This window comes from Parus major, chromosome 1A, assembly GCF_001522545.3.
Source record: "Parus major isolate Abel chromosome 1A, Parus_major1.1, whole genome shotgun sequence".
NCBI lineage: Eukaryota > Metazoa > Chordata > Aves > Passeriformes > Paridae > Parus > Parus major.
This window is the reverse complement of record NC_031773.1, coordinates 48,427,299-48,448,311: the sequence shown is the minus strand read 5'-3', so window position 1 is coordinate 48,448,311 and position 21,013 is coordinate 48,427,299. Positions and strand designations below refer to the sequence as shown.

The 21,013-nt window shown below is 50.7% G+C and overlaps 1 protein-coding gene across 2 annotated transcripts; it reads left to right on the top strand.

Moving 5' to 3' along the window:
* The first annotated feature begins 1,863 nt into the window (after positions 1 to 1,863).
* Positions 1,864 to 20,682, top strand: SYNGR1 (synaptogyrin 1). Of its 2 annotated transcripts, none has more exons than XM_015628337.2 (4): positions 1,864 to 2,042; positions 12,631 to 12,868; positions 13,692 to 13,837; positions 16,330 to 20,682. In XM_015628337.2, the coding sequence occupies exons 1-4, from the start codon at positions 1,944 to 1,946 to the stop codon at positions 16,546 to 16,548; spliced, it is 702 nt and encodes a 233-aa protein (XP_015483823.1). In that variant the 5' UTR covers positions 1,864 to 1,943; the 3' UTR covers positions 16,549 to 20,682. The 2 variants fall into 2 exon arrangements, with proteins under 2 accessions (XP_015483823.1, XP_015483824.1); XM_015628338.2 differs by having other exon boundaries at positions 15,080 to 20,682.
* Positions 20,683 to 21,013: the final 331 nt, after the last annotated feature.

Below are 21,013 nucleotides of genomic sequence, written 5' to 3'. Positions count from 1 at the left end.
CCCAAGGCAATGGTGTCAGTGGAACCCAGAGCCGGTGCTCTGGAGCCTCCTGCACATGGGGCACCCAGAGTTTTCCCTCAGGATCTCCGAGGGCTCATGGATAAGGATGTGTTTGACACAACATCACGGGGACATTCCTGCACCCAGAATGAACTGAAGAGCTAAGGATCCAGCTGTGCTGGCACTGCAGCTCATCTTCCTAAAACAGGGATGCTCCACTCCTGGAAAGATCCAAGGTCAGGCTGGACAGGGCTCTGAGCAGGCTGATCTAGTTGAAGATGTCCCTGCTCATTGCAGGGAGGTTTGGACAAGATAACCCTTAAGGTCTCTTCCAGCCCAAAACATCCTAGGATTGTGTGGCTGGCTGTGATGGAGGAATGACCATCTTCTCCTCAAAAGGAGCCCCACAGAAGGTGAGGAATGGCTGCTCACTTTTTGGAACTCCCTATGGGAGCCCATGGGTTGGCTTTAAATGCTCTTCCATCTCCTTCATACATTCACCTTTAGCTCTTGTACATTTTTGGCTTCCACTGCTGAGCTTAGGGAACTGTGTCACAACCCAAGGGCTTGCTTTCCATTTCAGTCCTGATAAAACAGATTATCAGGGACTCTGCAAAAGCCAGCAGATCACTGGGATGCAGCTGCTCTGAGCAACAGGCACGGGCCAAGGAGCTGGAATTGTCCCTAAAGCTGGAAGGCTTCTCCTCACACATCCCTTCCTGGCTGTGCCAGGTGGTGGCCATGGTGGTAATGCGGGCAATGGAGAAGCCCAAGTTACTGTCAAGGCTGCAGCCTCTGGAGTGCAAGGTGTGCATCTTGCAGTCTCTGCCTCCTAAAGTCACGGGATCTCTCCAAAATCTGGACTCCCCATTTTCACAGAGGACCTTTTCCCACTCCTCCCAGGGACACAGTGCGGGTAGTGTGGCAGATGCTGGAAATGAGAGTCCCAGGCTTTGCTGTAGAGTGATTTTAAAGTTCACCGAGCATCTTTGTCCAGGGCAGGCACCTGGTGAAGGATAATAGGTTGTGCCCAAGAGCCCAGCTTTAGTCCTCTATGGGGGCTTCTGTGGGGTAGCATCCCAGAATGACAGAATTGCTGGGGTTGGAAGTGAGCTCTGGAGATCACCTAGTCCTTTGGCAGGGACACCTAGCACAGGTGACATGGGAAGGTACCCAGGTGTCTCGGGAGACTCCATGATACCCCTGTTCCAGGAACTGTTCCAGTTCCTCTGCCACCTTGAACGTAAAGAAGTTCTTCCTCACGTTCAAGTGAAATTTCTCTTGTTTTAGTTTATTGCTCTGCCGGGCACCACTGAGAAGCGTCTGGCACCATCCACCCACCTTTGAGATATTTATATGCATTAATGAGATCCCCTCTCAGTCTTCTGTTCTCCAGACTAAACAGGCCCAGCTCCCTCAGTCTCTCCTCCTAAGAGATGCTCCGGACCCCAAACCATCTTTGTGGCCTCTGCGGGACCCTCTCGGGTAGCTCTCGCTCTCGTACTTGGGAGCCCGGGACCGGACACGGCCCCACACGCGGCCTCACTCACTAGCGCCGAGCAGGGGGCCGGCCCCGCCGGGCCCCACAGAAACCAGGAGCAGCATCGCCCCCATCCCTTCCCCGGGGGTCTGCAGTGGCCCGCCTTAGTGCCGGGAGGCGTTCCCACCCCCACAGCGCCCGCACTCGGGGCACCGCACGGCCCCGGCCCGCCTGGCCCCACGTTTGTCCCCGCCATGTGCCGCGGGCGGCGGCGCGGGGGGAAGGGGTGGGTGCGCGCTCCCGGCGCGGCGCGTCCCCGTGGGCGGGCGCGCGCGGCTCGTCGCCGCCGGGCTGCCAGGCACGGCTCGGCTCGGCGCGGCTCGGCGCAGCCCGGCTCGGCTCGGCGCAGCCCGGCACCGCCCGCCGAGCCCCCCGCCTGCCTCCCGCCCACCCCCGCGCCGCCATGGACGGGGGCGCCTTCGGAGCGGGGAAAGCCGGCGGCGCCTTCGACCCGCAGGCCTTCATCCGGCAGCCGCAGACCATCCTGCGGTTCGTCTCCTGGGTAAGGCCCCGCCGCCCCCGCGGGCGGCACCGACACCGACACCGACACCGGCACCGGGGCGGGGGGCGACCCGCCGGGCTGCGGGGGGCGCGGGGTTCCCTCCGGAGCGCACACCTGACCTTCCTGCACACCTGCATACCCACACACACACACACACACACACACACACACACGTATAAAACCATTGCGCTGTATGTTATATCCCATTACATGTTATTATATGTAATCATCGTATGCTGTTATGTATTACATATTTATTATTATATGCTTTATATATGCATGTGTATGCGTATGTATCCACGTATATAATATGCATGTATCCATCAGTAGGTCTCTGCACAGCCTAGATCTGTACACAGAGATATGTACGTATATGCTTCCATAGCATTTATGGCTGTGTCTCTTATATGTATCTGCAGGTATGTTTGGATATAGGGATCTGTCTCTGGGTTTATATGTCTCTGTATGTATAAATCTCCAGGTATACATGCACACAGACGTACAGCTGTATGTACGTCTGTGTGTGGATGTAGGCCCATATAGGGTGAGAACAGGCTGGTGTGGGGTTTGTTCTGCGGGGAGGGAAAGGGTGAGTCAGGCTGGACCGTGACCACTGGTGGTTTCCAGGGTGGGATGTCTTCTCACTCTTCCATCTCTGTGTTTATGGTGGATGCAGGGAGACAGCAGGATGTGGGGTGACAGGGGGAACCCGGGAGGGGGGGATGCTGCAGTCCTGGAATTGCTTTCCTAGGGGTCAGAGAGTGCTGGGGTGAGTTGAGGGGGGCTGTGAGGGCTGGATGTTGCTCTGTGTTTTACCCTTAGCCTCTCAGCCCCCCAACCTGCTTTCCCTGTAATGTTTTCCTCTTTGTAATTCGTGGGGAAGGGGGCAGGGGGAAAGAGGAGCCTGACTGGGGTGTCTTGGGAAGGTTTCTCCCTCTTCTCGTGACGCTGATCCCATGGCTGCCCATGGGGCTGGCGCGTTTGTTCAAGAAGGTCATTGGGATTAAGGGAGCGAGAGCTGCAGCAGCGAGCTGGCGGGGGAGAGATTGAGGTCTCAGCCGGGAGCGGAGAAGGGAGGGCAGGCAGGGAGAGAACGCAGGGGAGACACATGCGCAGGGGAGCTGGGAGGCAAAGCAGCAGGCTGGCTTTGGGGAAATAAAATAAAAGCAGTGCCAGGTGGAAACAAGGAGGAGAAGGGAAGGTGGCCTGGCTTGCTGGTGGTGGTGGGGAAGCAGCCCTTGTCCTCCCAGCCGGGTGGGTGCGTGATATCCCCTCCGGGTGACTCGGAGGGGTGGCTGTAGAGCCCCAGGACAGCTGAGGACTTGATTAATGCGGGCATTCTGTCTGTCTGTCCATCTGCCTGAGCTTGTTTACAGTACAGCACATGACGCTGGGAGCGGGTTGGCTGCGTCGGGGCTGCTGCTGGGCGCCGGGAGAGAGGGTACGCATGCCCCCCGCCCCTGGGAGGCTGGAGTGGAGCCAGCCTGTGTGCCCAGGGATGATGGACGTGATATGACCTACAAAGGCTCTCCCGTTGCTAATCTCTGTGGCAGAATTTTATCTTTATCTGCCTCTCAGTCTGGTGGGGTTTTTTTTCCCCCCTTCATCCAAGCACTGCAGGATTTTGGCTTCCCAGAGGCGCCAGGTGAGGGAGAGAGAATGAGAAATATGTTTGTTTTTTAATTAGGTACCTAATCTGCTTCAGAGTATCCCAGACATTGTTGGCTTGCTTGCTGAGCTCATTTCTGTGCCCTGCAAGGTCTCCTCTGGCAAGAAGCACTTTCTGGAGAGTGGCATTTCCTTGGGACCCCATGCTATTTCTCCCTGCCCATCTGACCTTGACAGAGGACAAGATGGGATTTACCCCAGGCACTTCGCTTGGCTCTGGAAATTAAAGTTCTTTTGCAGAGGCTGGAGGTGCTCCAGGCCAGCAGTTCAGCAAGGGAGGGTGCATCATGACTATCATGGTGCAAGGCTATGCCTTCCTTCCTCAGCTTTTCCACTGTTTTGGTCTTGTGTGTTCTCCTGAGCATCTCTCCTTTAACAAAGCAGAGGAACCAAAAGCTGACCCCGAATATAAAAATTTAGACGTAGTTTTGGTCTTCTCTTTAAACTTGAGACCAAGAGGGGTCCTTGTGGGCAGTGAAATCCTCTCTCAGGCTGTCACAAGCATCAGACCCTCTATGGCCCCTTCCATAAATTGGAGGAACTTTGCTGAGAAAAGACTAGTTTGTGGTTTTCTTCCCTTCTCACTTCCTCTGAGAGAGGGTTCCACTGTTAATCTGTTTAGTATCCATTTACTTTTGTGATCTTTTGCCCCTCAATTTAAATGGTGCTTTTCCATCCCTGGTGTTTTCCCCTGGGTATTTATAAATTGTGATTGCACCCATACTTAGACTTTCTAGTGCCAGGTTCTATGAGCCAAACTCTTCTGGTGGCCAAGGGCTCTCCCTTCTCGTGGTCTCTCTGAGAATGCTTTTGCACACACTGAAAGTATTTTGCCTGCCATCTCCTGAGATCTCATTTGCCTTTATCCTGCTCATGGCATGAATGGTCCATTGTCCCTCCAGGGCAAGCTGGAGGCTCCTTTTGGCCTGTTTCACGTGATGAGCCTTCACTGAAAGCAGAAATTCCCATGATTGCTTCCTCAGGCACTGACCTTGTGCTTGGGTCATGCTGCCTTTTAGCAGACTTCATGATGGCACAGAGGTGCATGTGGCTTTTTACCAACAGGCACCAAAAGTGGTTCCTGCCCAGGGAGTTCGCAGCCCAATTGAGGTGGCAGCAAATCTCCAGGGAGAACTGCAGGATGAGGAACAGATGGGATGACCGAAGATTATTTATGTTGCTCCTTGCTGAAGAGGAGATAGGATAAATTTGACAAGGAGAATGCTAAACTATGGAAAGAGTTTAGCAATTCTGGAACATCAGTCCACCACAACAGCGTTGTGAGGCAGCTCAGGTTTCGTGGGTGCTTTGGAGGTCAGCAGGCACAGCAGAGTGTCTCCCTACAGAAAGGTTGCCTGGTGTGTGTGCTGGTGATCAGTGGTGGCTCTGTGGGGTTGCCAGTCAGGTTTGGATGTTTAGGTGACCCAGAAGCTGTAGCTATTGTTGCTACAGCTGGAGCTCGTGGTGTTGGGTGACCCACACTGAGCTAGGGCTGCACAGCTCCAGGATTGTTCTTGAAATAAAGCAGGCGAGTGTGAGCACATCCCTACCTATTCCCATTGTGCCCTGACCCACAGGGCAGTGCAGCAGTGCTCTCCACAGCCGGTGCAGGGGAGCTGGGTGGCTCCTCTGCAACTGACAGGCATTGGATATAGCACTGGCACCATAAATAAGTAAAATGCTAATCGAAACAGGTTGTTCCAGGTGCTCCTGCCTGCTTGGAAACCTGCTGGCTGGAGAAACTGAAGTGCTGCTTGATGTAAAAGCCTAACAAGGCAAAAGTAACTCAGTTTTTGGAAGCAGGCCCAGCTTGCTTTGATGTGAACTTGAGTAAGAGTATTTCTAACCAGAGCTGCACAGACAAAGCAGCCCATTAAAATTTGTCACACAGGCTGAGGTGCCAAGTCCCCCTCCAACACCAAGGTCACTGCCTCTCCAAAGGGAGGTTTGGTGAGGGGAGGCACTCAGTCTCCCTTTCCATCACTTGCTGCTATTGCCACCATGTCCTCTGGCTGATAGGAGCATCCAGGAGATTTGAAGTGGTACAGAAGGGCTGGCCCCTGTGTTTACACCCCCAGCACATCCCAAGCAGCTCCAGCTGAGCAGACACTGCAGGTGAAGGACAGAAATCACATTCCTGGCTTCCCCGTGGGAGGTTGGCACCTGAAAGCTGGAGGATGGGAACTAGCCACAGCATGGCAGAGAGCCCCATCCCCTGCCTTGCCAGCAGATCCCTGGCCTGCCACACTCATGTTTGGCTTACAACACCACTTGTCTCTTCCCAAGGACACGTAGGATGGGTTTGCAGTGGTGGTTAAACAGAGCCTTAGAGCCTGGAGGCCTTGTTAGTCTAAAAGCAGCTGCAACTGGGCTCCCACCTTCTTTCTCTCCCCAGTTAATTTAGCATTGCCCATGTTCCTGACCCATAGCTCCTGCTTTTCTGCCTCTGCTCCTCCACCCCATTTTTGCTGCAGCCACCACACTCGCTGGCTGTGTGCTTGTGAGGTAAATTGGTGCAGATGAAAGGAACACAGTGGTTCAAAGCACGTGCTTTCAGTCAAGCCCTAGGGACAGTTCTTCATGGGATGCCCTTGCCTAGGTCAGCTTCAAAAGGATTTTTGGAGCTTTGCTGTCACTGAGATTGGGTGAAAGGCTGTGTCAGAAGATGAACAACAGATATGCACAGTTGCACACCGATTCAGGGTGGATACAGCAGGTTGTGTTGTTTCCAGCATAGCATTTCCAGGAAGGATCTGGAGCAGAAAAAAATCTCTCTTTTATGATATTTCCAGATAAAAGTCTGAGAAGTAGCAATAGGGACCAAAGACAGTCAGAAACATGAGCAAAAAATAAGACAAGCGTATGTAATCTGCTGTTTCAAAACATGAGAGGCATACAGGGGAGAGAAGCAGAGGAACTGCGTGGTGATGGGACATGGTTGAGGGAAATCTTTGTGTCAGAACAAGGCAGCAGAGTGGACCTGCATGGCTGCAAGAGGAGCAGGCACTGCAGGTGGCACGGGGTGCAGTTCTCTGCCTATGCTGGCACAGCCAAGCCAAGGAGGGCGAGATGTGTTGCTAGAAAGAAAACTGAACTTTTCATCTAGGAGAAAGATGCAACTTTTGGGTGGTCACTTCGCTGACCAGTGGCACAGCAATGTAGGGACCATCTAGAAAGCACAGAGGAACCTGGATACCACCATGGACATGTAATTGTGGAAGGTTGTCACCAGCAGTGGTGGGACAGAAGATGCTGTTCAACCATGGGAAGTGCATGAGACCTGAGCACAGGTCTGGTGGGAGGTAGAAGGGTTAATGGCCAGGCAGTCAGCTGCCAAACCATGTGTGAAAAAAAAGCTGGCTGGCCAGGAAAGTGTGTCCCAGATCCCATGGCAGGAATTAGGGATGCGGAGCCTTTCTCCCTTCAGTCACCTGCTCCGGCTCAGCCTTGGCCAGGGAGCTGGTGCCACGTGGCTGATGGCCAGGGAGGGTGAGCTGGGAGGGAGGTGCAGGTATACCTGTGCTTTTCCCCCTGTCCCACGTTCAGGGAAAGGGGGTCCAGGGAGACTGGCCTCCTCCAGCACCTGCACAAGGCTCAGACTGTCGAGACTGTGGGCTGGAGACTGCCTGCATGGTGCTGGCTGGGAGGAATAAATAGAGGCCGCCTGTTTCCAAGCTGCCAGTCCCATGCATCTCAAAACCTGCATGTGTTTTCTTCAAAATGAACTAAATACAAGTAGATTTAATGAAAATAACAATATCAACAACAACAACAATAATAATAACAACAACAATAATAACAGTAATAATAATAATAATATTCCATGTCTGTGCAGGGCACTCCAAAGCTTTCTAGAGACTCCATTTGCAAGTGGCTGAATGAAAATGAAAGCCAGATCATCTCTGCCAGTTTATCATTTGCACCATCTCCTGCTCTTGCTTTCTTTTTAAACAGATTTATTCCTGGTCATTACCAGATCAAACTCGGAAGAGGTTATGGCTTCGTTCTGCCTGAGGGGGATTTGATTTGAAGTCCCACGAGGAATATTATGTCATCAAACTATTTCCTCTCTATAACAGAATAAAAAGCGGGGTGTGTGAGAGGAAGAGGCAGCACGCAGTGCGACAGAGGCTGTGACTGGAGGGCATCGCAGCGAGCCCAAGTAGGCAGCTCAGCAGAAACCCTCTTCAGTCTCATCCCCACCACAGCCATCAGGGGGATCTTGGGGATGAAGTCATGAAGGCAGCATGACAAAGTCCTGGGATGAGGTGCAGGAAAAACCTAGTGCACTGCCAGAGGCTGGCTGTGCTTTGCATCTGTCACATGATGCTCAGGAGCATCTGATGCACAGCTGGGGATGGGCAGCATGGTGGAAAGCGCTTCACATGATGCTCAGGAGATTTTGCCTGGCTTTCTGCAGGGCTGAGCCTGCAATGGGGAGGGACTGGAGAGCCTCTCTTCCCATCTCTCACTTTAGCTTTTGGCAAAATCATATCACCTAGTTTACCAAAGGGGGGGTTAAAAAGGGTATTTTATGTCAAGATGCAGAATTTTGCCTAGTTTGCACTTTTCTCACTGTAATGAGCTTTTATGTGCCTGTAATGGTCAGCATGAGTCTCTTGAGAAACGAGGAGAGGAGAACTCTCATCTTCTCTGTCTCCTCCCCGCAGTGCTAAGCATTAAGTTCATTTTGCTGCATCTTTTGGCACTTTGCTCTGCCTGTCAGCTTTGCAATGCACCTGGCTCTGGGCTGCACTTGGTTTCTTCGAAGCTCTTAGATGAAAACAAGAATTGAAGAAAATGATTGCAACAACCTATGTTGATGTGGTGTTTAAGGAGCAGTGAAGTGGAGCAAAGCCAGGTCCCAGCAGCAGGGCTGAGTTGGTCAGATCTTTTCCAAGTGCTCTTTTCTGTCCTTTTTTGAGTGTAGTCAAATATATTACTGCTTATTAAATGTGTACCTCCAGACAGGCTGCACACCTGCCCAATTGATTTTGCTCTTGGAGGCTTAAAGAAACCCTCTCAACCTAAAAATCTAGTTAGTTCAAGTCTGTTAACTGACTGAAGCAGCCTTGCTGAAGAAATGAGGCAGCTTAAGTGCACAAAGCTGGGGATGGCTGGCTGGTTTTTGTTAACAGGCATAAGAAAGTGGCCAGTGATCTCCCTCTGCTGAGTGGAAGGATGGGCTGCATTTGGGAGCCTCAGAAGGCCTCCTGTTAGTCTGCAGACAAGCCACTTGCCTGCATCTCATTGCTTAGTCAGGAGAAGACTCCTGCCATCTTCTCCTTCCCTCCTCTTTGCAGCTGGATGTGTATTTTGGGCCACTTTGTTAGTGGCCATAGGCAAGGCTTTATGCAGCAAGTGCCAAATGGCAGGAGAAGACACAAGCAGCAGTAACACAGAGCAGAGGAAGCTTGTCCCAGTGCTGGTGGTCACTGGCATTTCCTTACAAGTGCTGCAGATGTGATGGGGACAGGAACATAAACACTTAATCCTTGAAAACTTGGTGCTTTGTTTATAATCTAGGCAGTCATTCATTCTGCATCTGTTGCTTGGATCATCTTGCAGGGCATGGATTGTGAAATCAAGGAAACAAAATATATTTGCTCTTTCTAAGATGAGTTGCCACATCAGGTGGTGCTCCCTTACCAACAAGGAATAGTTGCAATGGATGAAGTGTGCAACTGTTTCTCCTAAAGACTGCAAGATCTAAGCTCTCATAACTATGATTTTTTTTTTCAGAAAATTGTTTGTCACAGCAATTTCCATGTACGGACGTCATGGGAATGAAACAGGTGATGTTGCCTGTCAGCAGCAGCAGCAATTGCTTCTTTTGCTGTCCAGCTCTGCCTGGAATCTCTGGTTTGAGCCTGCCCATTCTTGCCTAGTCAGTGTAACCCAGCCCAGCTCAAGGCTTCTGTGCACAGTGGGTCCTCACAGCGTTCTGCTGTGCCATCAGGGTGGTGACAGGCTGGCAAAGGGAGCATGCCCCCTCTTTTGTCCTCTCTGCAGTACCAGGGAGTGGAGCATGGATCAGAGCTGATACCAATGGTGAGGAAAACACAGAGAGAAGGAGACATCTCTTAAGCTACTGTGCTTTGGTCCATAGAAAACTTTCCTAAGGACAAAGAGTACTCTGGGATGGCTGTTTCAGGACAGAGAAGATAAGCATCCACAGTGTCTTACTCTGCTCACAAGTGAGAACACGCTTAGTGGAATCTCCACAGAAAACTCCATCTGAAATCAGATGCTTGCCTGTAAATAACACCTTGGGCACCTCCAGGCTGTGAAACAGGTTTCTCTTCCTAGGAGAGAAGTCTGGCATCTTGGCTGTCTGCAGATGGAGAAAGGAAGCTTAGGAATGCCACCTCTGCTTAGAAATTAGGGAGAGGGAGATGTTCCTCTAGTCTTGTGACTCTGAGCTGTGCCTTTATGATGTGCCAGCATAAAAAGGTATGAAAGAGCAAATGCAAAAAGAAATTACTCTGCCCAGCCCAGCAGCAAACCCAAAGGTAAAAGCAGAGAGAAGATGTGTATCAGGATGTATCTCCACAGATGTGTCTCTGGAGAGGGACCATTACAGAAGTTCATTCATCCCAAATGAGTAAGCAGAGACTCACAATACAGCTCATTGCAAGGGTTTGTCTGACTCAGGGAATCAACATTTTACCAGTTTTGAGTCCTAAACCAAAACTGAACACCAGACTATGCTACTTTAGAGGCTGTTCCTCATCTTCCTAAAAGAAGATAAGCTTTCTGTCTAATGCTGCAGAAAACAGGGCACCCATTTTGTGAGCTCAGTATATGGAGTTTGGTACTTCAGGTGTCAGCATCAGTGCTGGTCACAGCTTCACACTGGGATGTCACTTCAGGAGTCTGTCAGCCCTTCCTCGGCTCAGAGGAGCAGGGTGTTATTGCCAATGACCCTAAGCAGACCTGTCAGCCCAGCCTGTTGTGAAGGTGTGTGAGACATCCCACTGAAAGAGCCTGGCTGTAATTGTCAGTTGTAATTGTAATTTTGCTGCTTTCCAAACTATTCAGGCTAAAATTTTGAGGATGAAATTTTTGCTTCTAGCAGAAGACCTTCTTATTTAATCTAAACAGGCAATTTCTGCAAAATATGATCCATCTAGATTTGCAAGAAGAAGGATGAGGAGGAGGACAAATTGGTTATTTTACTTCTAAACTTAAAAAGCTCTTGTGATTTTCAGAGAACCCATACAGCTCCTACGCTTGGGAACACCAGCTTCCAGCTTTTTTTAGTTTGCTCTAGCGTGATACACCCAATTTCAACAACACAAGTGTGACCCAATTATGAGACTTGAGGTGAAAAAATAATATTGGTGTCAATGGATATTTGTTAGAGTTTGGCAGGTGAAATGTGGTTGATGTTGAGTATCTGCTCAAGGGCTGCTGGGGGACTGTGAGTAAGGCTTTTTCTCTGGTTCTTGATGTCACAGGCCAAGCATCAGAGGTCTGTGCTTTGGATCTCAGGTATCCAGCCTCACTGATGATAGGTGGTGTATTGGGTTGGCATTAATCAACCATTTTACCTGCACTCACAAAGCTCCTTCTCTGCTTTCTGGGTTGTCTTCTGGTGCTTGGTTAAGTGGAACTGGGGTCCTAAGCAGGCAAAGACTCAGACCTAGCTCCACTTCCTGTAGAAGACTTGGCCTCCTCATCTTCTTACATGCTGCTTTTCCTTGGGGATGGGTTGCTGGTTCCAAGCGTGCCAGGTCTTGTGCAGACATTTCCCAGGCTGGCAGAGTACCCTGGTGATATCCTAGTGCACTTCATATGTAATTTCATCCCATGCTTGAAGTCCCATTCCAATTTTCCTAAGGCTCTTGCAGGCAGCATCTAGTCGTCTGTTCCTAGTGAGGTTCTCCAGATGCCCTGCAAAGAAAAATCTGTACATGCTGCCTTAATATTCCCCTCTTTCTTCTGTGGGGAAGGGAAAGCTTTTTAATTTGAGATGCAAGGTGCAGGACTGGGGCTGCTGTAAATAGCTCTCTGCTTTGGTGAACCTGCTGTGTCAAAGAGGGACAGCCTTGTGGCAGGCCACAAAGGCTAAGCCCATGAGCAAAGATTAGACCAGCAACTGCGGATTAGGGCATTTCTACCTGGACTCATCCTTAATTCTGCCTGATTTAAAATAACATGCAGTGGCAGTGACAGGTAGGGAGGACTCACAATGGCCCTGAAAAGTGGACCTGGAGTAGGATCCTGGAGTAGAGTTTTGGCCTCTGTAATCTGTGGGGAAGGTTGGAGGCACCTATATGTTGGACAGAAGGATAGGTACTGTCATGAAGTGGGCTGATGGAAAACTGGTGGAAAGAGGTGTGTGGCATGGGGAGATGGGGAGAATGGAAGCCCAGCAGAATGGAGCTGCAGGGCAAGCAGGGCTGTGGATTGTGGGAAGGTGGATGGGGAAAAGAACGTAGTAGCTTGATAGATAAAATCAGTGAACAAATGCATGGTAGAAACAATTAATCTCTTGAAGGGAAAGGAATGAGTGGGAGAGTAAGTGCAGACTAAGAGGATTTCCACTACTTGAAGCCGTTGTATGCAGGCACCCGCACCAAAACCATATCCCAATTTATACTCCATGTCACCTCCCTCTGTGTGTCTGTGGGAAGCCACCCTTACTCCAGACTGCAGCTGCTCTGCATCGCTTTAGGTCAGATGGATAAGAAGGTTCAATCTAAAAATGTCCTATTTTAAGTTAATCCTCAGAAATAAAATGAGACCATGTCAAATTCCCTGTGGCTACAACCCAGGCAAGACAGCAGGGCAGGAGCTCAGCAGAGCAGAAAGGTGCTGGTGAAGGGTGTCTGTCCCCTGTAGAACTCTGCTCCTTTCTGCCAGTCCAGAGAGATGGTGCTTGCCCTGATGTGTCTCCGGCCTCCCTCCCCACCAGGTGTTCTCTATCGTGGTGTTCGGCTCCATTGTCAATGAAGGGTACGTGAACCGCATGGATGAGTTAGAAGAGCACTGCATTTTCAACCGCAATCACAATGCCTGCAACTATGGCATTACCGTGGGTGTCCTCGCCTTCCTCAGCTGCCTTCTTTACCTGGCTCTGGATGCCTACTTCCCGCAGATCAGCAGCGTCAAGGACCGCAAGAAGGCAGTGCTCTCGGACATCGGAGTCTCGGGTGAGCTTCCTCCTGGCTTATTCCAGCCATTCAGGCAAACTGCTCCATGTCAGGCTCTCCCTGGAGTATGTCAAAGGGGCCAGGAATGGAGTCAGAGCAGGATTAGGTGAAGCACCTGAATTTGCAAAGGACTTCAGGCTTGCAAGTTCTTTCACAGTTAGCCCTTTGCCTAGCAATCCTATGTACAGCTGACAAGACAAGGGGAAGGATTGTGCCCTGTTTTTCTGTTGCTTTGGGACGCCCATTTCTCTCACTGTGCTTGGCAGAGGGTCAGTACCTTCTACCTTCACCCCTTTCCTGGGGACACAACATGTTAGTGATCTTTCAGCACCTTTCCTTGATGTGAGTCCCTGAGCTCTTCTGTCCTGAGTACAGGCTGGTCTCTGTGTAACTGCAGACCAGCTGCTTCCCACTCTTTTGCAGCTCCTGTGGAAGGAGTTGCTCTTTGCTTGTCCTTGCAGGACAGGATTGTGAAGCAGTGGCTGTTTCATAGAGCCCAGGTGATCTCTCTAGTACTGGAAGCCCTTCAGGCTCCCTCCCAAGGCCAAATGCAAGTCCTGTGATCAATCCAAACAGGAGCAAATGAACTCTCCTGAGGTGCTTTCTGCAGCCACCTCTTGGTCACCTTGACAATTTGCTGTCAGGGAGCCTGCCAGCTCACTTGGGCTCAGACTGGCTGAGCAGTCAGTTTGGCTCAGTCTGCAACATTGTGGTGGGTCTCAGAGGATTCAAATTTCCAGAGAAATGTAATACCTCTATGTTATGCTCACACATATCTTGTCTTTGTCCTTCCCTTTGGTATGCCGGTGGTGGTCCATCCCAGCCTTTTGGGCATTCCTCTGGTTTGTTGGCTTCTGCTTTCTAACCAACCAGTGGCAAGCTTCAAAACCAGAGGACAACCCACTGAATGAGGGAGGAGATGCAGCCCGAGCAGCCATCACATTCTCATTCTTCTCCATCTTTACCTGGGTGAGTACAGTAGCCATGATGTTGGATCAAATGTCCTCTGTGCTGTATTATCTTGTGGGGAATGAAAGGTGACTGGCTAAGAGTGGTTCCCTCTGGGATCTCAGTTCACGTGGCTTCTGAGAAAGAAAAGCAGGAGAGGACGTGGTTGGGAACTAAATTTGGGAAACGGGGACTCAAAAACTTACGTGGAAGAAGGTTTTTTAATATGGCCTTGGACAAGCCAGCTCCCCAACCACCATTGTCATAGAATCATACAATAATTTGGGTTGGAAGGGACTTTAAAAAGGCATCTAGTCCAACCCCCCTGCAAAGAGCAACTAGATCAAGGTGTCTCAGAGCTCAGTTCAATCTGACTTTGAATGTTTCCAGGGATGGGGCATCTACCACCTCTCTGGACAACCTGTTACTGTTTTCCCTGTGTGTCAGAGGACTTCAACAGCATTTTCACCATACAGACACTAAACAGAGAAGGGACCTGCAGGCCAGGGGTTGCACCCATCTCCCTTCCACCTTTGCTCCCATCATGCAAGATGTCATCGTTGTTCTTCTGGATTCTTTGCCCACCACTGGACTGCCACCTCTCTGGGTCACCTTTTAGGAAGGTGATGGTGCTGTCTTAAGACTGCCCTTTGCCCAGCAGTTCTTTATTGCTAGTTTCCTAGAAAAACTGTTGGGTGCAATATGAATATCTCTGATGACTCCCTCCTGCCTCTGAGACCACCAAGCACAAGTGATTTTTTTTGTCAAGTGACAGGATAGTGCCAAGCAAGAAAGCATTTTAACCTTGTCTCCACGCATAAGCCCTTGGGGCTTTATCTTCTCTTCTTCCTACAGGCCCTATCTGCAGGGGCCAGATAGGAAAGGTCAGAGCTGTCAAAGAGGAAGGGGGGCTGCAAAGGGTTGTGCTGTCAGCACCCTCACCATGGTGACACCGAGCAAGATTGAGGAACAGCAGTGTGTGTTCCCTTCATGAGCTGTGTGTTGCACTCGAGTGCTGCCAAAAGCCCCTTGAAAGCTCCAGCAGAAAGTGAGACAAGGAGCAGGGTTTTTGCAAGGGATCCCTCAGGACACTTTGGGAGGTGCCATCACCTGCAGTGATCCTTTCCCATGCACAGGCTTGCAAGTGGCCAAAGAGGCATCCTCTTCCCCTGGTTCCTTGGGGTTTGTTTTTATTTTAGTCAAACACTCTGGTTTGATCTACCTTACTGATTCTCCTTCCTACACCACTCTCTCTCCTCACAGGGCTTCCTGGCATTTCTGGCTTTCCGGAGACTCAGAGACATTAATTTTCAGGAGGAATACAATACCCTGTTCCCTAACTCCCCATCCTTGCTGCCTTAGTGCCCTTTGCTGATGGGAGAATTTGGGGGAAGGGGTGGAGGGATGCAGCTGGAGGAGGTCACTGAGCAGAGCTGGTTCCAATGCCCTGACTATCAGTGTGTGGTCACTGCAGGGCATGGGATGGGAAGATATGGACCATTGAATTGGTGTGGGGCTGTCCATTGAACAGGGCATCTCCCTTTGGAAGGTTGGAACTGGCAATTTCTTCTCCTCTTCTGCTCCCTTCTCTCCCTCACCCGTACCTTAACTAATGCTACATAACACCACTGTGCCTTTATTTGATGACTGCTCGGACTTAATACTTCAGCCAGGAGATGCCCTCTGCTCCCATCGTTTTCTCTTCCATTTCTTCCCAAACCTCATTCCCCAAAAATCTCTCCCTCATCACCTGCTAGACTGCTCACCTCTCAGGGATGCTCTGGGACAATGAGCCACGCCTGCTGAACCCTGTGCCACCCTGCTCCCCCAGTCCACCAAAAGGTGCCCTGCCTGCAGTGCCTGAGGCAGGAGACAGCAGTTTACTTGCGAACTGTCCCCTGGTTTGGGAAGCAGCTGCCTTGCTTCCTGCTGCTCCTTCCTAAGGTCTGTGCTACATCTTGTGGATATTGACTGATGAAAGTGTTTCAGGGGGTGACCTCTACCTCAGTACTTGGTGTCAAATCCTGCTCTCCTTACTGGCCTTTACAAGTTAAATGGCCTGGTATGCGCAGCCCAGCAGCTGAGCCCTCTGGTGTTGCTGAGGCAGATTGCCTTCCCACAGCCAGGAGGGGCTGACTGGGATAACCACGTGCCAACTGTGCCTCCGCGACCTGTGCGATGTTGGTGAAACGCCACCGGCAGACAGGAGGTGCCCTGAACATCCCAGAGAAAGCAGGGAGCCTTGGCAGGCTGCACACAGTCAGCTGGTCTTGCAGCCATCCTTGTCCAGTCCTCCTCTCTCCCTGTGGGCTCGTGCTTTCTGTGGGAGAGTGTGGACTTCCATGCTCTTGGGGCATTTCACCGGCAATCTGCCAGATGGGCCTTGCACACTAATCCATAACCACTACTAACACCACTTTTGTTTGTTTCTCTTTTCCGGTACGTTCCTCCTCTCTTTCCTCTTTCCTCCCCTCTGTGCTTCCCATCTCCTCCCTTCACCTCCTCCCTTAAAGGTGGGCCAGGCATTCCTGGCGTATCAGCGTTTCCAGCTGGGTGCCGATTCGGCCCTCTTCTCCCAGGACTACATGGACCCAAGCCAGGACTCCGGCATGCCTTATGCTCCCTACACGAACGAGGAGGATGCTACAGATGCGGTGGGGACATACCAGCAGCCCCCTCCAGCAGATGCTTTCGACACCGAGACACAGGGGTACCAAACGCAGAACTACTGAGCCACCGATGCCCCTTTCCCTTCCCCTTTCCCTTCTGCCCCTGCTCCCACTGCCGGCAGAAAGCCGAGGCACAAACAAGACACGTGCATAGTGGTACAAGAGGTGGCTCTCAGCTATGCTCCAGCCTTCTGGGTCATCTATTTTTATTTATTGTTTTTAAAAAAGGCAAAAAAAAAAAAGGAAAAAAGGTTTCCCCATCACCTATTCCTTCTCTCCCACCAAGCTACCTGCCAGAATCAATTTTTTCCAAAATCTGCATTTTGATAGGAAGGTCCCTCCTTTCCTCCTCTCCCTCCTGTCTTGTTACAGAGGGCAGAGTCTGTCTTGTGGACAGGAGAGGATCTATGGCACTGGCAGGGCAGGGGAAAGGGTGTTGGAGGCAGAACAGAAGAAATGAGAGGGACTGGGGACCTTCCTAGAAGAGATGGTATCACTAAAGGTTGGAGTAGATGTGGGAGCATCCAAACTGGTCTGGAGCACCTGGTGGCTCAGGGAGGAGAATGGTGTTGGAGTCAGCATTGAAGAGTGTGAGGAGGGGCCTGGATCAATGTCCTCCATGTAAAGACAGGGGGGCTTTTCCCTGCCACATGCTAGTGAGGGAGGGGTGCTTTATTTTTAGAGGGTTTGGGAGAAATGGTATTGGGGATAGGGAGGAGCACAAGGAGAGAAAATGGGAAGGGAAAACAGAAGATTTGCAGGTACAATCAGAAATCACAGGCCCGTCTGTAGGTTACAGCAAGAGACTTAGCAGAGTGGAGGGGGAGTGCTGTGAGATTCACTCTTTCCTCAGCCCCCGTGGATTGAGGTGGAGGTGATTCCCCTCACCTGTACATCCTGCTAGTCACTGCTTTTCCCAGACCAGTGTTTGATGAGGCAGGAGGGGAGCCATACACAGTCTCTGGGCCCAGATACAGTGCCTGTGGGAGGCAGGATGGAGGAGGTGGGCTTCTAGAGGGCCCTGAGAGCCTTCAACCCCAGCTGGGCTGGTTCAAGGGGGAGAGGGCAGCTTTGTCATTTCACCCAGGGCTGGAGGAGGAGAAAGATAGTTTTGCTCCTCAGGTCCTGCTGAACCTTCCTCTATTCCTCTGTTCCTTTACAATAGTAAAAAGCCTCTTGCTGACACCATCTCTGTAGCACGCAGGAATGGAGCAGGACCCCACTTAGAAAGAAGTACTGCTGCTGGGATGGCCAGCAGGTGTCTGGCTCTTGCAGAGGGGTGCAGGGAAGGGTGCAAGCTGGGAAGGGTCCTACCCTGTACGGCTGCGCTTTGCCTCCCACTCAGATAGGGAGGAGGTCTTGGTGTGCAGAGAATTGTTTTGGGCCAGACTGAGTTGTCTGAAAACTGGACTTTCTGTACTTGCCATAGACCTTAGTCTATGATCTTAGTGCTCTTCTGCAACATCTCAGATCCTGGCTGACTTAAAAGCCTCGACTAGGTGGCAGCAGTGACTCTTAGATAGAGCTTCTATGCTCTACATTCCACACTGCTCATGATTTTGCTCTAAGTAAAGACACAACTGTGGAAGCCCACTCTCTGTTTCAAGTTAGAAGTTAGGTCTGTGTGTGAAGACAGATTCCCATATTTCCCCTACATGGAAATAAATCAGCAATAGCTACCTAGACAATTCTGCCAGGCACAGACATATCTCAGAGCACAAGAAGCAGGCTTTACCTTGCAGCAGTGAGGAGGTCCATCCCCCAGGCAGTCACCCTGCTTGATGCAACACTAGTCTCAGTGGCAGAGATCAGGAACAGATCCAAAATCTGCTGGTGCCCACAATGAACCTTCAGCCTATTCCTCATATTCCCCCTAGGAGTGGGGAGAATGGGACATAGGTCTGGCTTGTGGCTGTGAACATCTCATTTGGAGGACACCAAGGTTACCAGTTCTTCCCTCCTCCCAGCGCCCCACAAAGATAGGGAAGGGGTAGAAACTGTAGAGCAGCAGGCCCCCAGAGGGAAGTGGAGCAGTGTTCTCCTCTCTACACAGGCACTGTTGCTCCCTGCTCCTACCAGCACACTTGTGCTGCCAGTGGCTGTCCCCATGGCTTGTCCTCCACAGGCTTGCCCTGCCTTGGTGGTGGTGACCCACTGCTGAGGACAGGAGCAGGGGATGAGGTAGCCCTAGGGACACAGCAGGAATGACTGGGCACAGGCACACATCCTTTGCTCTGTGGCTATAAGTGAATGCAATACTGTAAATAGGAGAGGTGCTTTTTGGAAGGAAGCCCCTTGAGCTTCAGTTTCTGTGGGTTCAGCCTAATATTTAGGCTTGGGACGGGTTTACTTTATTGAGAGAGGTTTGTTGTGACTGGATGTGGGGGGACACCCTCCTGTCTGTCTCCCACCAGGGGAGAAGAATGATTGAATGACAAGGTGGAGGAGGAGAGAAATTAGTTGTACTCACCCAGACTCATCTGCGTCATGCTTTCCTTTGGGGTGTGGGGAGGGAACCAAGAGGAGGTGGAGGCTTTAAGTAGCCATCCCTCAGCACAAAAATGTGTTGTACCTTCTGGGAGATCCCTCTCTCTGAGTGACTAGGCACATAAGGAGAGGTATGGGAGTATGTGGGGGATCTGTTGTGGGGTGTGGTGCAGGAGCAGCTTGCATGCCCCTCCTCCCATCAGAGTTATGTAGGTGTCTAAACACCATTTGGGGCTGACTAATGAGCAAGCTTTTCTTTATCCTCTTGGGCTTGCTTCCCTCATGTAACCAGCTGATGGGCTCAGGTGGGCTTGAGGCAGGAATGAGCCTCCCCCTCTGAGCACCACTTCAGTGAGACATGAGCCAGGTGACTTCATCTTGGGTTACCTCCCATCTCGCTCTTCTCCTTGCTTTGTGTCATAAGAAAAGCATTAATGTGACAGGGCACTCTACAACATTAGATACTTGGACAACTTGTTTTGCTCATGGGAGAAGACATACTCTGCTTGGGTTCATGTGCTTTCAGCCTTTGCAGTGGAGGGTTGGTGGTGACTGACCTGGGAGTGGGATTCTGCTTGTTTGCATGTAGCCCTTTAAAATGCAAAGTGCAATTTCCATTGGCATTTGGCTGGTTCTGTAGCTGATGAGACATACAGACCTACCTAAAGGGCTGGTTATCTTATCTTAGGTGCTTCTGATAAGGCACTGCCTTATTTCTGGTGATCATAGGCAAGACCTGAGCAGCTGACTGGGACATGTCCCTTTTACATTCTAAGTGTGGGTGAGATCAGCCCTACTCTAGAGATTAGGAGATCAGAGGGGAGGCTGTATAAGCAAAATGATAAGGTGGCTTTCTTCCCCCTCTGCCATTTGTTCCAATTAGAGATCCACATTATAGGATTACACATCCCTTATTGAGAGCAATGGCCCCTTGATGTCTTCTTATCTTACGAAGCCCACAAGTAAGGGACTGTTTTGTGGAAGCAGAGGCTGTGAAGGGCAAAGAGATGATGAAACCTTGCCCCAGTTCTGTCTCCTCAGTACAGCCTCCTGATGTGTCCCCATCCCTGGATCACCCGTATCCCCATCACCCTGTTCATCACCTCATTACATGCCCTTCCTCTCTGCGTTATTCCTGGCAGTTCCCACAGGGGAGGAGGTGTCTTTGTCCCTGTACCCTTGCAAGCACTTGGGAGGACCCAGGAAGGCAGCATTGCAGGGTGGTTCCCACAGGAGTCTCAGCTCCCATCCCCAGAGCAGGTACAAGGTAAGGAACCCAGTGAGGCCACCTCATGCAGCAAGTTCAAACCATCCATCCAGACAACTCCCTGCTGCCTGTGTGGCATTTGTAACACCACCTGGGCTGCTCTGCCCTTTCCCCTGCCACATTACTGCCTGTGTATAGTATATATATTATATATATATATATTTAAAAAGATGTATAATATAAAGCTATACATATATGCGTATATATGATGACTCATGGATGGCCTGCCGCATACAGGATCCTCTGAGTGGTCTTGTCTAAGCCCGAGTGTCCCTTCACCCCTCCTCCCCCTCCCCCTGCCCCTCTCCGTTCCAAAATTCAACTACAGCAAACCCCGCCACCTCGGCACCTGTGTTTACAATGTCCTATATATTTGTGGTTAACAAAGTGAAGGTGGTAACTACTGGTGTCTCAATAAAATTATGACGTTCAAAATAACCATACTATATGGAAAAAAAAAAAAATGGTCTGGATTTTTTTCTTTGGGGAGGGATGCAGTTTTTAGTTTGGTTTGCTACAAGACCATTGGCTCCTGTGCTCCTGCATGGCCAAGCTGGCAAGTTTAGTAACAATCAGTGGCTTGGATGGAAGAAAGAAACCTAAAGAATTGCCCTTATTGGTATGTTTCAGTGGAAGCTAATGGTCACATGTTTTACTTGGCCTAAGTTTCAAATCACAACATCAAGTGTCTCTCAAGTAGGAAAACTTGAGGAACCTGACATGCCATGTTAGAAGTGAACTCTCACTGTGAAAAGGCTGTTGCAATAGGGGGTG